Source organism: Cherax quadricarinatus, chromosome 27 (assembly GCF_038502225.1).
Source record: "Cherax quadricarinatus isolate ZL_2023a chromosome 27, ASM3850222v1, whole genome shotgun sequence".
NCBI classification, from domain to species: Eukaryota; Metazoa; Arthropoda; class Malacostraca; order Decapoda; family Parastacidae; genus Cherax; species Cherax quadricarinatus.
Genome location: NC_091318.1, coordinates 18501969 through 18519375, shown reverse-complemented (window position 1 = coordinate 18519375; position 17407 = coordinate 18501969). Strand labels below are relative to the sequence as shown.

The 17407-nt window shown below is 37.5% G+C and overlaps 1 protein-coding gene across 3 annotated transcripts in view; it reads right to left on the bottom strand.

Moving 5' to 3' along the window:
• LOC128691214 (WD repeat-containing protein 17-like) overlaps positions 1 to 17407 on the bottom strand; it is a 245478-nt gene that overhangs the window by 181949 nt on the left and 46122 nt on the right. For all 3 annotated transcript variants that reach the window (XM_053780080.2, XM_053780079.2, XM_053780078.2), the window contains exons 6-7: positions 9365 to 9555; positions 1756 to 2001 (exon numbers count right to left, since the gene is read on the bottom strand). In XM_053780080.2, coding sequence (XP_053636055.2) covers positions 1756 to 2001; positions 9365 to 9555 — 437 coding nt within the window. The remainder of the gene's footprint in view (positions 1 to 1755; positions 2002 to 9364; positions 9556 to 17407) is intronic.

The following is a 17407-nucleotide window of genomic DNA, read 5'->3' as shown; positions in this document are numbered from 1 at the left end:
GACACGTCAACTCCCAAGTATCTGAAAACATTCACTTCTTCCATACTCCTCCTCCCCAATTTGATATCCAATTTTTCTTTATCTAAATCATTTGACACCCTCATCACCTTACTCTTTTCTATGTTCACTTTCAACTTTCTACCTTTACACACATTCCCAAACTCATCCACTAACCTTTGCAATTTTTCTTTAGAATCTCCCATAAGCACAGTATCATCAGCAAAAAGTAACTGTGTCAATTCCCATTTTGAATTTGATTCCCCAAAATTTAATCCCACCCCTCTCCCGAACACCCTAGCATTTACTTCCTTTACAACCCCATCTATAAATATATTAAACAACCATGGTGACATTACACATCCCTGTCTAAGACCTACTTTTACTGGGAAGTAGTCTCCCTCTCTTCTACACACCCTAACCTGAGCCTCACTATCCTCATAAAAACTCTTTACAGCATTTAATAACTTACCACCTATTCCATATACTTGCAACATCTGCCACATTGCTCCTCTATCCACTCTATCATATGCCTTTTCTAAATCCATAAATGCAATAAAAACTTCCCTACCTTTATCTAAATACTGTTCACATATATGCTTCAATGTAAACACTTGATCTACGCATCCCCTACCCACTCTGAAACCTCCTTGCTCATCCGCAATCCTACATTCTGTCTTACCTCTAATTCTTTCAATTATAACCCTACCGTACACTTTTCCTGGTATACTCAGTAAGCTTATTCCTCTATAATTTTTACAGTCTCTTTTGTCCCCTTTCCCTTTATATAAAGGGACTATACATGCTCTCCGCCAATCCCTAGGTACCTTCCCCTCTTTCATACATTTATTAAACAAAAGTACCAACCACTCCAACACTATATCCCCCCCTGCTTTTAACATTTCTGTCATGATCCCATCAGTTCCAGCTGCTTTACCCCCTTTCATTTTACGTAATGCCTCACGTACCTCCCCCACACTTACATTCTGCTCTTCTTCACTCCTAAAAGATGGTATACCTCCCTGACCAGTGCATGAAATTACTGCTTCTGTTTCTTCCTTAACATTTAAAAGTTCCTCAAAATATTCTCGCCATCTACCCAATACCTCCATCTCCCCATCTACTACCTCCCCTACTCTGTTTTTAACTGACAAATCCATATTTTCCCTAGGCTTTCTTAACTTGTTTAACTCACTCCAAAATTTTTTCTTATTTTCATTAAAATTTCTTGACAGTGCCTCTCCCACTCTATCATCTGCTCTCCTTTTGCACTCTCTCACCACTCTCTTTACCTTTCTTTTACTCTCCATATACTCTGCTCTTCTTATAACACTTCTGCTTTGTAAAAACCTCTCATAAGCTACCTTTTTTTCTTTTATCACACCCTTTACTTCATCATTCCACCAATCACTCCTCTTTCCTCCTGCTCCCACCCTTCTATAACCACAAACTTCTGCCCCACATTCTAATACTGCATTTTTAAAACTATTCCAACCCTCACATCAATATCATTTCAAAAAAAAAAAGATCTACTTTTTTTACATACTTTCAAATGTTGAAAAAACGTAGATCTACGTTTGGACAGTTTAAGGGTTAATTAAAACATTTGTAAAACTGTGTTAAGTATACAGAGAGATTCAACTAAAGAGTACAAATGAAACTTACTACTGTCATTACATTTACAGCAAATATTGCCATACATACATGTCATATATGATCAATGCACTTAAGTTTTTTCTTTTATTTTAACAAACATACCTCCAGTAACAAACATTCCTGGAGCATCGGGAAGCCACGCCAAAGTATTCACACTTGCTGAGATTGGCATGATATACTTGGTGATTATTCTCATGCTGTTAACATCAACTAACCAAAGAGCACCTCCTCTGTATGCCACCAAGATGTAGTCTGGTGAGCAAGTATCCCACTCAAGAGTAACGAGAGTGTGGTCCTCATTGTCCTCTCCACCCTCAGGAAAGGCAGAGTAACGTGTCTTCCCAACATCTACAATTATTTTTTCCAAATTAACATCTTCAAGCAATTATCTGGGTAATCATTAATATTTAATTTATTAAAACCTAATCCTATATTAAAGTCATCAATATGGGCTCACATGCATACACTAGTAAAATTTTAAGTTTATTTCTTTACAAACACCCGAGTACAAACTTAACCAATTAATCTGACATTTAACCGAGTTCTTAAATTTGATACCTTCATGTACAGTGAACCCTAACCTATCTAGAGAAAACAATTTCCTGGTTGTAGTATCACTTATAACCCTCTGTGATGTTAGAGAGAAATGGTATAAAATACTGGCAAGATAGATAAAGACAAATGCAGTAAATTGCAATCCCTTATTAACAATGTTTTGCCCACACAGTGGGCTTAATCAAGTCACAAACAGATCTACCCGAATGTTACTGATGCCCAGGTATATCTGTTGACAGAGCATTAACCAGTAATCCGAGGACCACTAGATCACGGGCCTGAATCCCATTACTCCTATGAATTGTTGCATTTGTTTGTTATGAATTTTAACTCAAGTGTGAAAATTACATTTATACTACCCCATGCAATTCTGTATGTAAAGGTTTCATTATATGGGTTGAAGCAACCTGTTCTAAATTCCTGGTGGGAAAAATTATAGCCTGCTGTGATCAATATCTTTCATGGTTTTCCCACACTAAAGAGTCAGGAGAAAGGTATGAGTGATTGTGGATATGGTATGGAAAGTGAGTGGAGAAGGCTTTAAGAATATGGAGGAAGCAGACATACTCAAACTGTTGAAAGAGGAAGACATATAACAAACATAACAAACTGTAGAACAATTAACAGAAATGATAAATTTCTAGAAAAAGTTGAGAAACTAGTGTATGAGAATATTACTAGTGATTTTACCAAAGCAGATCCTAACATCAATAAAAGATTTAAATTAAGCTGGGTTCAGAACCACTTGACTGCCATATCATGAGCTCCATATATCAATACAGGGTAACACAATACTGAGATGTACTATAGAATACAATATCACTGACAGATAACAATCATGTACTGAACTATTCATCAACATTTACGCCAGAAACACAACCTTCCATCTGGATTCCGTAAGTCAACATTATCACTGCTCTACAAGATGTTCAAGTGTTGGAACTGAGAACTGCCAGAATGAAAAGTAACTTGTATATGATATTACTATATTACAATGTATAGAAACAAAAATTTGGGAAAGGGGGACAGGATTAACTTTCTTAGATTTTTGGAACTTCACATGAACTTCTCTATTTTCCATACTGCTCATATTCCAGGTTATCATGTTATAATGTGATTTACAGGAATACAGTTTCTACAATATGTAAGGGTTTACTGTACATGTATATTATATCAATAGTTCATGTTTTTAAATGTAAATAATACTACATTAAAAAATTGTTTCTTAAACTGCTGATACTAAGAGTATTTGTTTTTAAGAATCACCTACATGTATTTAAATATTTTTTTATTTATTATCACACTGGCCGATTCCCACCAAGGCAGGGTGGCCCGAAAAAGAAAAACTTTCACCATCATTCACTCCATCACTGTCTTGCCAGAAGGGTGCTTTACACTACAGTTTTTAAACTGCAACATTAACACCCCTCCTTCAGAGTGCAGGCACTGTACTTCCCATCTCCAGGACTCAAGTCCGGCCTGCCGGTTTCCCTGAATCCCTTCATAAATGTTACTTTGCTCACACTCCAACAGCACGTCAAGTATTAAAAACCATTTGTCTCCATTCACTCCTATCAAACACGCTCACGCATGCCTGCTGGAAGTCCAAGCCCCTCGCACACAAAACCTCCTTTACCCCCTCCCTCCAACCCTTCCTAGGCCAACTCCTACCCCGCCTTCCTTCCACTACAGACTGATACACTCTTGAAGTCATTCTGTTTCGCTCCATTCTCTCTACATGTCCGAACCACCTCAACAACCCTTCCTCAGCCCTCTGGACAACAGTTTTGGTAATCCCGCACCTCCTCCTAACTTCCAAACTACGAATTCTCTGCATTATATTCACACCACACATTGCCCTCAGACATGACATCTCCACTGCCTCCAGCCTTCTCCTCGTTGCAACATTCATCACCCACGCTTCACACCCATATAAGAGCGTTGGTAAAACTATACTCTCATACATTCCCCTCTTTGCCTCCAAGGACAAAGTTCTTTGTCTCCACAGACTCCTAAGTGCACCACTCACTCTTTTTCCCTCATCAATTCTATGATTCACCTCATCTTTCATAGACCCATCCGCTGACACGTCCACTCCCAAATATCTGAATACGTTCACCTCCTCCATACTCTCTCCCTCCAATCTGATATTCAATCTTTCAATGATGTATTTAAATGTTTTCCATAAAAGAACATTAACAAGAACATACTCAGAAAATATAAAACTTAAAGACTGGCTGTCCATTGGCTGTTCACAAATGTGATGCAGAGTTGCTTCACAAACTTTTCCCTGGATATTGTGCACTCCAGGTAAAAGTTAAGGCAATTACATTTGTCTTCATAAGTTACGTGTAACTAGCACCGAGTCACAACTGGGCATCGACATTAATTAATCTTTAAAAGTGTGAAATAACTTTAAAAATGCTAACTGTTTGTAATGTTATCCTCCATGGAATGATGCACAGGTGCTTAATTATAAACAAAGTAGGTAAAGTGAATACTTTAATTTACTGAACTTTCTCTTCCAGTGAGTGAAGTAAGCAACAAGGCAAAGAAAATCTTAATGAGTGCATGCATTTTTTTTTTTTTTGCTTTAATCCACTATTATTGAGAATTACCAAACAAAAATATAGTATCAAATCTAATTAAATAATAATATGTTTTTGAGTGTCCCTTTTCAAGTCCAATAACAGCAGCTCTATGTCAGAAAGACACACAAATGATGGTTTAAACATGCACAAATTAAAGGTGCTAATACATTCACTCTTCAATCTACCCTTTTAAAATCATGTATTCACTTATCTCTTCATCAGAGCCATGTTCAAATGGGAAAGCAGAAAGAAGAATTTTCTCTCACCTGAGGTAAGAAAACATGGTTAAAACTCATGTAAATACAATTCATGAGAGGTGTGGAGGGGAAGAGGGGTATGGAAGGAACAATACCCTGCAGTATTTATATTTCTCCTTTTGTAATTTATATTTTATAATTTCCAATTATTTTTCATTCATTATAGTCCTGCACATCCTTTTTACATTCCATTCCATAAAAGCTACTAAAACTATCCAATACTTGTGCTGTGTCCATTAGTCTCCTAAAGATTCTCCAGTAGTATTTGGTCTGCTGACATCCTGACATGTTTTCAACATGACTCACGAAATCGTAATGACACGATTGCAAACAAACCATACCACGGGCAGGATTTGAACCCACGGTCAGAGAGTCTCAAAACTCCAGACCGTCGCATTAGCCACTGGACCAGCTAGCCACAATAAGATTCATCCAACTAGGTATATTTCTACACCATAGGAAGGTTAGCATAGGCACCACTGTGACCACCAGGGCAGGGTGACCTAAAAAGAAAAACAAAAGTTTCTCTTTTTAAACTTAGTAATGTATACAAGAGAAGGGTTACTAGCCCCTTGCTCCCAGAAATTTAGTTGCTTCTTACGACACACATGGCTTACAGAGAAAGAACTGTGTTCCACTTCCCCATGGAGAAAAGAAGAAATAAATAAGAACAAAAACTAGCAAGAAAATAGAAGAAAACCCAGAGTGTGTATATATATGCTTGTACTACTATATAGAAAACCACTTGTTATGCAGAGCATTTCAGGCAAATTAGATCAGTTTTGTCCCAGGATGCGACCCACACCAGTAAACTAACACCCAAGAACCCATTTTACTGATAGGGAACATAGACAACTGGTGTAAGGAAACACGCCCAATGTTCCCACTCTAGCTGAAATTGAACCCAGACCCTCGTCATGTGAAGCGAGAGCTTTAGCCACCAGGCCATGGGGCACCTGCAAGATTTTAGGTAAGTTGCCATTAGGGCAACCTACCTAAAATCTTGCAGGTTTATGAGACATAAAAAAAGATATCAGCACTCCTACCATCATGTAAAACAATTCCAGGCTTCCATTTTACACTCACTTGACAGGACGGTAGTACCTCACTAGGCGGTTGCTGTCTACCAGCCTACTACCTACGTCCTTAACATATATACTTGCAAACAGTAAACAACGATCCTACTGGCTTTAATGGGGAACTATTTCCAACTTCTTTCAGTCTTAAATACATTAGAATTTGCATAAAATTAATAGATATAAGCACTAACAAATGCCTGAGCATCCAAAGCCTATATTTACTACATAATAAACATAGTTGCAAATGACATAGAAACCCTGTGAAAAATACGTACAGTACTAATAAAAATGTCTACATTCATAATATAACAAATGAATAAATTGATTAAATGGAGTGAGAAATGGGTGAGGGCATTTATTGTAGACAATTGTTATGTAATGGAAACTGAAGAAAGTGAAAATGCTGTGAAAATACTAAAGGTATCAGCCAAAGAAAGTGATCTAGTAGTGACTATCAACAACACTATGCAACACTGGCTAACTTTAGGCATATGGATAGGGAAATGCAAAAAAAAAGATGCTCACAACATACATTATGCCAAAAGTGAAATATGCAGTGGAAGTATGATAACCAGACAAAACAAGATTCATAAAGTAGAAAGATGTCAAAGACAAACTATGAAAATGATCTGTGAGCTAAGAACATGGGCCATGGAGGAAGGCCATCTTTAAAAAGAAAAAAGGAGACAAGATATCCATATTCAGAATTAGGAATGCTTCCTAACACCAACAAGTGGCAAAACAATAAGCAATAACCACAATCTAAGGAAGAAGAGCTGCTGAAAGTTTTTGTTTATAAACTAAATGATAAAAGAATAGAATGGTTTACCAGAGAAGGAAGTAAGTGCTACAGCCATTGGAAGCTTTAAAAAGATTTGCAGTACACCAAATAATGAAGATGGGACATCATGAGCTTAACTTTGCTCCCATAGCTAGAAATAGGTAATCACATGCATACACACAATAAAACAAAGTTCAAACCACATTCATACTGTACTTGATGTAGACTAATACTATACAGTATAAAATTGCACAGGTGCCAGATATCAAAAGAATAACATTCCCATTATATACATGACTTATCAAAGGCCATATTAATTTACCTGAAGTAAAAAAATTGCAACAAGAATTGTTATTGATGCTGCTTGTTGTATCAAGTATTGTGGATGCCCAGTGCCAAACAGTAGCATCTGCGACAGAGAGTATACTTCCAGATAACAATAAACAGTCCAGTTTTCCTTAGAAATTTTATTTTTATACACAAATAACATAGCTGTTGTAAGTCTACAAAAAAAAGTCTAGTTTAAATAAGTAAGCAGCTTTACTTAATGTGCCATCAAATATGCCAGTCAAGCTCCTTTTTTTACATTCTTTTGTATGTATATGTCAGCCTGTAGAAGTATGGTACAACCCAAAAACTCTTACACAGAGACAACACTTGGCAAAAAATAGATTACCTTACATCCTGGAATGACATTATTCTAATCAATATCTTCAGTAATTTTACTTAACTAAATTACCACTCATAAAACAATTGCAGTGCTTTAACATAAAGCTTTCTTCCAGTTTTGGTGCTTCCAGTAATTAACCCTTTCAGGATCTGTGCCATAGATCTACAGCTTTACGTTGAGGGTCCAAACCATAGATCTACTCTCAGTAGTATCAGTTCCCAGTAGTACCAGTAACCAGTTACCAGTAGTATGACTCACTACCAACCGTTTGTGTGAATCACTGTTATTCACCGATGTTACAACTGACCATAGCTGTTTTTGAATGCCGCTCACCTCTAGGACCCAATTCGTGAGTCAGTCTTAAGATAGAGAGCAGAGAGGCAGGGCGGGCCTGTGCTTCCCATATATTCCGTTATAATTATACGTACTACTAACCAGCCAACGTTAGTGTTATTACCCAATCCATGTTATCGAACCCCCACATGACAATATACCATGAGCTCAGCTCACTCTGATAAGCTGTGAGCAGTAAATTTGGGCCTAGATATGAGAGAATACATCTATGTGGTATGTGTGCACCACATAAAACAAATCCTGCAGCACAGTGCATAATGAGAGAAAAAAATGAGACAGTAATTTTCGATTAAAACAGCGACTTTCCAGTGTTTTTTCGTATGTCTTTTTGAGTTGTATTTGTGATTTCTTGGTCTCATTGATAGAATGGAAGATATATTATAGAAATAGAGATGATTCTGATTGACTTTAGTACTGAAAATGGCTTGAAACTAAGCTCAAAGTAGCAGAAATGTTAAATTTTTGTCGATGTTCTAGAGTAAATAAATGACCTCACATGTCTAATACACTGGTGGGTCTAATATACATTCACAAATGTGGTGATATTATTTATACAATTATTACAATATTGCATAACAGTAAATCTTCTATTTTTTGGTATGAATAAAAATTCATTATGTGAATAAAAAAATCAAAATGGAATTCATTTGTAAAACCTGAAAATGTAACTAATGAACAGAGGAAATGTTAGTTTAGTGCCAGGAATGCTTGCATTGTTTATTCTGGACCCTATTTTGAAACCGGAATATTTTGAACTTTGCATTAAATTGGCCAAATTACCAATTTCCAATCACTTTATTTTGTAGTTGAATCAGTTGACTTGGTGATTTCTTGTGCTCAATTGATAGAATAGAAGTAATACTAGTGAAATAGCTAAGAATTTGGTCAACTGGAATAATGTAATTGGCCTAAAATGGGAGTCAAAGTCAGCAAAATCGCTGATGCGTAAATATCGGTGACACATCAAAATTCGCGAGAGCATAACTTTGTCAATTTTCCATCAAATTTCATACTTTTTGTTTTATTACCTTCAGAAAAAGATTCTCTACTATTTCATAAGAAAACATAAAATTATTTTTTTAAAATTCTCAGACCCTGGTGCACACTATGAAATTTGTCCTCTGGACCCTGAAAGGGTTAAGTAAATAAAAGTTACAAAAGCACTAACAAATACCTGAGCATCCAAAGCCTATATTTTCACCCTGATAATATAGTATGCTGCACAACAGTTTATGATGTACAATATAGTGGCATTAAAAAACTGATAAGGTGTGAGAGACTGCATGAGGGTGAAGTTCATTTCTGAAGGAAAAGGCTAACGAGAGAAATTTCTTTCAACAAAAATTCTGTTTGTAGTTCTTTCCTGAGTAATGTCCTCTATTAAATAATTTATTAAAGCTTATAAAAATATAATAACAGCTTACCTTCCCTGTACACAGTAAGCTTTCCATCTTCATGGCCAATAACCAATCTTCCAGAAACGGTTGGATGCCAACGATAAATAACAATTCCATTTGTATAGCCGTAGTCCTCACGGATAGGGTAAGGTTCACTGTTATCAGTATAGTCCCACAACTGTATTGGGCCACTTTGAGTAGAAAATGACAGAAGATCCCTGAATATAAGAAAATACAGTTACAGTATTTGCATTCAGTGCTGTATTATAGTATAACATTTATTATCCACACAAACCCATTAACCCTTTGGTTGTCTCAACCCCAGATCCTGAAGTGTCTGCTAGTGTCGAAGAATATTAAAAAAAAAAAAAAATATTTTTCTTATGAAAATGTTAAGACTAATATTCTAATTGTTTTAAGCCCCCAAAACAAATTTTTGCGATCAGTACTTATGGAGATATAGAGGAGTAAAGTTGGCAGAAAATGAGCCACATATGGCAACAGCTGCAAATGCAAACTTTGGTTTACTTGCATTCCAAGGTTTCTTGTTTTTTCACAATTTTATTTTTTCACATAACTTATGTGGCCTGTGAGTCTAAAGTAAGGTGCAATGTATAATATATACACTCGTTGTATAATACACAATAAGTGCACAAACATAATTATCAATATATTGTTTACAAAACTTGTTAACACAAACAATACAAAAAATTTCTTGTTCCTATTGTTCTATAACATATATATACAAATGTACAGTCACTGGACATGTTCCTTGAAATTCTGCAGCTTGTGGAACTCTCTGAAATATGGTTTCATACACAATGGTGTTTTACACTCCTCACACATAAAATGAGTGTGTCCGCATTTTTGTGGGCTTTTTTTTTTTATGTGCACAAACAAAACACCTCTCTGAGCAGTTTTCTTCATAGTAGTAGTAGACAACTGTGTTAGGTAGTTATCCAAGGTAAATGTGTTATCATTCCTTCCTACCTACCTTTCTTTCTTTCTTCATTCTTTCCTTCTTTTTTCTGGTTTCTATAATATATATATATACATATCTTCTTCTTTCTTTCAACACACCGGCCGTATCCCACTGAGGTGGGGTGGCCCAAAAGGAAAATCAAAAGTTTCTCCTTTTACATTAAGTAATATATACAGGAGAAGGGGTTACTAGCCCCTTGCTCCCGGCATTTTAGTCGCCTCTTACAACACGCATGGCTTACGGAAGAAGAATTCTGTTCCACTTCCCTATGGAGATAAGAGGAAATGAACAAGAACAAGAATTAGAAAGAAAATAGCAGAAAACTCAGAGAGGTGTGTGTATATATATGCTTGTACATGTATGTGTAGTGTGGCCTAAGTGTAAGTAGAAGTAGCAAGACGTACCTGAAATCTTGCATGTTTATGAGACAGAAAAAAGGACACCAGCAATCCTACCATCATGTAAAACAATTACAGGCTTTCATTTTACACTCATTTGGCAGGGCGGTAGTACCTCCCTGGGTGGCTGCTGTCTACCAACTTACTATACATATATATTACATAATCATAGAATTGATGAGGGGAAAAGGGTGAGCGGTGCACTTAGGAGTCTGTGGAGACAAAGAACTTTGTCCTTGGAGGCAAAGAGGGGAATGTATGAGAGTATAGTTTTACCAACGCTCTTATATGGGTGTGAAGCATGGGTGATGAATGTTGCAGCAAGGAGAAGGCTGGAGGCAGTGGAGATGTCATGTCTGAGGGCAATGTGTGGTGTGAATATAATGCAGAGAATTCATAGTTTGGAAGTTAGGAGGAGGTGCGGGATTACCAAAACTGTTGTCCAGAGGGCTGAGGAAGGGTTGTTGAGGTGGTTTGGACATGTAGAGAGAATGGAGCGAAACAGAATGACTTCAAGAGTGTATCAATCTGTAGTGGAAGGAAGGCGGGGTAGGGGTCGGCCTAGGAAAGGTTGGAGGGAGGGAGGGGGTAAAGGAGGTTTTGTGTGCGAGGGGCTTGGACTTCCAGCAGGCATGCGTGAGCGTGTTTGATAGGAGTTGTATGGAGACAAATGGTTTTTAATACTTGACGTGCTGTTGGAGTGTGAGCAAAGTAACATTTATGAAGGAACTCAGGGAAACTGGCTGGCTGGACTTGAGTCCTGGGGATGGGAAGTACAGTGCCTGCAATCTGAAGGAGGGGTGTTAATGTTGCAGTTTAAAAACTGCAGTGCAAAGCACCCTTCTGGCAAGACAGCGATGGAGTGAATGATGGTGAAAGTTTTTCTTTTTTTGGGCCACCCTGCTTTGGTGGGAATCGGCCAGTGTGTTAATAAATAATAAATAAAATATATTGTCACTGGACACTTTCATTGTGTTGTGTGTGAGTGTGTGTGGACTTCTAAATGTGCTGAGTTAGGGTCTAGCAGCTGTCAAAATGACATACTGTATCATTACTCACTCCCCCTACCGCCTGTCAAAACAATGGGGTCCGATGCTTGCTTCCTCTCTATCCTCCTACCTAATTATCTTTCTTTCTTCTTTCTCCTTCTTTCTATTTCCTTCTCTTTCATTCTCTCTCATTCTCTTTCATTCTCCTTCATTCTCCTTCATTTTCCTTCATTCTCTATCATCTCCATCATTCTCCTTCATTCACCTCCTTTCTCTTTCTTCTGGTATCCTGGGCATTGCTTTTGGTCACAAACTCCTCAAAACCATGAAATTGATCTTCACTGACACTTCCATCTGTGTTAGAGTGATCACTTGGGAAGAGAAGAGTCCCAGATTTGCTGGGGAGTCACATATTTCTTACCACTAGGCATGCTGAACAAGGACTACTGAAATGGCAGTCCCACAATGCACCACTGGCTCCCCAATTTTTTTTATATGGCACACACTGACCATGGAGACCCATTCTCTCATATGTGGATCTACCAGCTTCCTCCTGCTTGATTTGAAGCCGCTAGAATTTTGGCGTATTAATACGTCAAACAAATTGGCTCGTAAGACGTACATTTACAACCAACACAGTCAAAGGGTTAATAACTTTATACATATAGTTTAGATTAGTTAATGACTGAATACACCCACCAAGGTCTATGTAGCAAAGAGCTGCAGGTAATATGCCCGAAATGGTCTGCATAACCACAGGTTTTCTATGTCCAATATTAAATGTTATCCATTTTTGTACAAACAATATACAGTGGAACCTTGGCTTATGAATTTAATCTGTTCCATGACCTCGTTCATATTCCAATTTGTTCGAATGCTGAGTCAATTTTCATTTAAATTAATTGAAATGGCATTAATCCGTTCCAGCAGAATTCCTGCTCTTAGGAGACGCAACAAAATACTACTTCAATATGATGCTAATATCAACTCACCATCACTCAAGGAATGCACAACAGATGCATCATTGTCAGTGTTCAGCATTTCTTCAATGTCAGCTTCCTGTAACTCCATTAGCACACAGTCAAGATGAGTAAATAGAATTGTCAATGCTTATTGCTTGGGTATGTTTATTCTGTTAGTGGGTTGGATCTGTGAAGGACCTGCCTAGTATGGGCCAACAGGCCTACTGCAGTGTTCTTCCTTTCTAATGTGCCCACGACACCAATCATACCCAGCCCCTCCCACTCATATATTTGTCCAATATCTTTTTAAAGCTACCCAAGGTTCTATCGAGGCTAAAACCTTGGGTAGTTTCAAATTTTGGTTGGATAAATACATGAGCGAGAGGGGTTGGATTTGACTGGGACTTGCACATGAGTGAGAGGGGTTGGATTTGAGTGGGACTTGCACATGAGTAAATAGGATTATTGAAGCTTATTGCTTGGGTAGCATTTATTCTGTTAGTGGGCTGGATTTGTGAAGGACCTGCCAAGTATGAGCCAGCAGGCCTGCTTCAGTGTTCCTCCTTTCTTTTGTTATTATACTGATGAGTGGAACACTCTGCCTAGTATGGTTATTGAGGCTGAAACCTTGGGTAGTTTCAAATTTGTGTTGGATAATTACATGAGTGAGAGGGGTTGGATGTGAGTGGGGCCTGCACATGAGTAAATAGAATTATCGAAGTTTATTGCTTGGGAACCTCCCTTGAGGGGAAAGTTCGCATCCTGAAATTTCATTTGTATCCAGAAGCAAAAAATCGATCGAATGACTGTTCATATCCCAAAAAATTCGCACGGTGGGACATTCGTAAGCCGAGGTTCCACTGTACCATGTGGAATAAAGAATGTGGCTTTGAATTTGAATTTAAACTGTGGAAAACCCAGAAATAAAATGTGCTGATGGTGAGGTACAAATTTAAAAAAATAAAAAAAAGAGCATGTTTTTCCGAGTAAAATAAGACCAAGAAAAATGAAGTCCAATAATAACTTATTGTTTTAAAGGCATGATGAACTTTTTAAGAAATAGCATGCTGTCAATATCACCTCAATGCTACCAAGGATTATGTATGATTTTAGTTTCTAAGGCAAAATAACCAGTTTTCTCATTAGGTATTTTCTTTTCAATACTTAACATTTTTTTTAACATGTCGGCCATTTCCCACTCAGGCAGGGTGACCCAAAAGAAAGAAAATCCCAAAAAGAAAGAAAAAACTTTCATTATCCTTCAACACATTCACCATCACTCACACATAATCACTGTCTCTGCAGAAGAGCCCAGATACAACAGTTTAGTCACTCCAAACTGCCAATATCCCAAACCCCTCCTTTAAAGTGAAGGCATTGTACTTCCCATTTCCAGGACTCAAGTCCGGCTAGCCGCTTTCCCTGATTCCCTTCACAAAATATTACACTGCTCACACTGCAACAGCTCGTCAGATCCCAAAAACCATTCATCTCCATTCACTCCTATCTAATACGCTCACACATGTTTGCTGGAAATCCAAGCCCCTCCCCACAAAACCTCCTTTACCCCCTCCCTCCAACCTTTTCAAGAACGACCCCTACTCCTCCTTCCTTTCCCTACAGAATTATACGCTCTCCAAGTCATTCTGCTTATCTGCATTCTGTTTATATCTCTTTTCTAAAACTATGGATGCAGCAAAAACCTCCTTGCCTTTATCTAAATATTGTTCATGTATATGCTTCAATGTAAACACTTGGTCTACACATCCCATACCCTTCCTGAAGTCTCCTTGTTCATTTGCAATCCTGCTCTCTGTCTTGCCCTTAATTCTTTCACTAATAGCTCACCCTGGTATACTCAACAGGCTTATTCCACTATAAAATTTTGATGACAGTGAGGCTCAGATTAAGGTATGTAGGAGGAAGATTATTTTCCAGTAAAGACAGGCCTTAGACAGGGATGCATGATGTCACTATGACTGTTTAACATATTTATAGATGAGGCTGTAAAAGAAGTGAATGTTAGGGTGTTGGGGAGAGGTATAAAATTAAAATGCGCAGAATTTAATACAAAATAGAAGTTGTAACAAATGCTTTAGGCTTATTACACTGTTTCTGGGAGGTTCTGAGAAGTTGCAAAGGTTTGTAGATGAATTTGGAAGGTTATGTAATAGAAATTAAAAGTGAACGTACAAAAGAGCAAGGTTATGAGGGGTAACAAATGATTTAGGTAATGAAAGAATGGATATCAGGTTGGGAGGAGGAAGTATGAAGGAAGTGAATGTGTCCAGATATTTGGGAGTGGATTTGTCAGCTGACGGGTACAGTGAACTACAGAACTGATGAGGGTAAAAAGGTGGGTGGTGCACTGAGGCATCTGTGGAGACAAAGAACATTATCCATGGAGGCAGAAGGTGAATGTATGAGAGTATAGAAGTACCAACAGTTAGAATGATAACAAATTCTCACTACAGGCAACACACTCCACCAATATTCAAAACACTCAACCTACTCACCATACAAAACATCCATACTTATTATTGCACCTATTACATAAATAGAACACTTAACTCTGATATTAACCCTCCCCTCAAACATCTCCTTGCCAACCTCAACAGAACACATGACCATAACACAAGGCACAGATCACTCATTGATGTTCCTCGTGTCCATCTCACGCTATGCAAAAACTCAATGCACATAAAAGGCCCTAAAATCTGGAATTCATTACCTGTAAATATAAAAGAAACACTACCTGTTTATAAATTCAAGTCTCTTCTCAAAGATCACTTACTCACTCAAAACCAAATAAATACTGAATAACTGAACCTTATAAATTGCATATCCTATATGTTACTCACAATTATATCACACAAATGTTAAACCTAGGACCCAATCTAACTTTATTATTATTTTTTTAAATACACTACCTAACAGAATACTCCATTCGACTGAATGTACAGCAATGCAAGCAACCATATGACCTGTCTTTGTAATACTCATTTGTGCTTTATAGTTATCTGTTTACAATAATGTTTTATCACTGATTTCATCATTGCTTAGTTAATCTTAAGTTAATTTTAAGCCAGCCCGTAATGCTATGCATATAAGTGGCTTTGGCATGCTGCTCTTACCTGTATTTTTTGTACCTCTGTTTGTATGCTTAAATTACTAAATAAATAAATAAATAAATAAATAAAAAGAATGGGTTGTGAATGTTGCAGCAAGAAGGCTGGAGGCAGTGAAGATGTCATGTCTGAGGGAAATGTGTGGTGTAAATATTATGCAAAGAATCTGTAGCTTGGAGATTAGGAGAATGTGTGAAGTTACTAAAAGTATTATCCAGGGGGCTGAGGAGGGATTGTTGAGATGGTTTGGATATTTAGAGACGATGAAGCAAAATAAGATGAGTTGGAGGGTGCATAAATGGAGGGAAAGCAGGGTAGGGATTGTCTAGGAAAGGTTGGAGGGAGGAGGTAAAGGAGGTTTTGTGCACAAGGGGGCATGGACATCCAGCAGGCATGTAGAAGCATGTTCGATAAGAATGGAGGCAAATGGCTTTTGGACTTGACAAGCTGTTGGAGTGTGAGAAAGGTAACATTTTGTGAAGGGATTCAGGGAAACCCATTAGGCAGACTTGGGTCCTGGAGGTGGGAAGTACAGTGCCTGCACTCTGAAAAAGAAGTGAGAATATATGCAGTTTAGATGGGATTTTGAACTATGGTGTTTGCACACCTGTGGCAAGACAGTGATGGACTGAATGATGATGAAAGCATTTCTTTTTAGGGTCACCCTACCTTCGTGGGAGACGGTTAGTGTGTTAAAAATAACTGACAACCGGTGTCCAGTTCAAAAAATACTTAGTGCTCCTACAGAGAGACAATTTCATGAAAGAAGTTTCATTACAAGCTCAAAGGGGAAGAGTAAACACAACAAAAACTGATTAAGAAACTTTTTCTTTTAATGCATCATCTGTTTTCCACCAAAGTATGGAACCCCCCCCCCCCCAAAAAAAAAAAAGGAAACACATTTATCATCACTCATTTCGTAGCTGTCTCTCCAGACATGCATGGACATTCCACAACATCCCACCCATCCATCAAAGTAAACTATTACCAGTAAATAATAAATAAAAATAAAATATGTATTTCTTTGCTAAGGTTACAATGTGTGTTTGCATATCATAATATGATTGGAGTAAAAAAAGTCACTATCATGCCGAGGCATTTCAGGCAGACTTATATTGAGCATTTAATATGTACCTGCATTTACACAGTCTGCCAAACTTCCTAATAGTGTGGTAGCCTTGAACTACTAAGTAAAACCTCAGTTTAACCCGTAAACGGTCCAAACGTATATATACGTTTTTCAACATTTGAAAGTATGTAAAAAAAGTAAATCTTTTTTTTTTTTTTACATTTGAAAATGTGTAAAAAAACTATGATCTACTTTTTTTTTTGTTATATTTGAAAATATGTATAAAAAACATAGATCTACTTTTGGAGCACTACACATGTGAACGTAGATCTGCCTGGACCGTTTACGGGTTAACAGACTTTGATTTAATGGATTTCAGATTGATTTAACAAAATCTAGACAACAGGCAGTCTGGAAACAACAGACAAAGTTCGTTGTTTCCAGAATTATTAATTACTGTTACAAGACACTGGATAAATTGCTTTTGGAAACAACATACACTGTCATTTTGTTTCCTGAATTGTTCATTAGTTTTACACTCT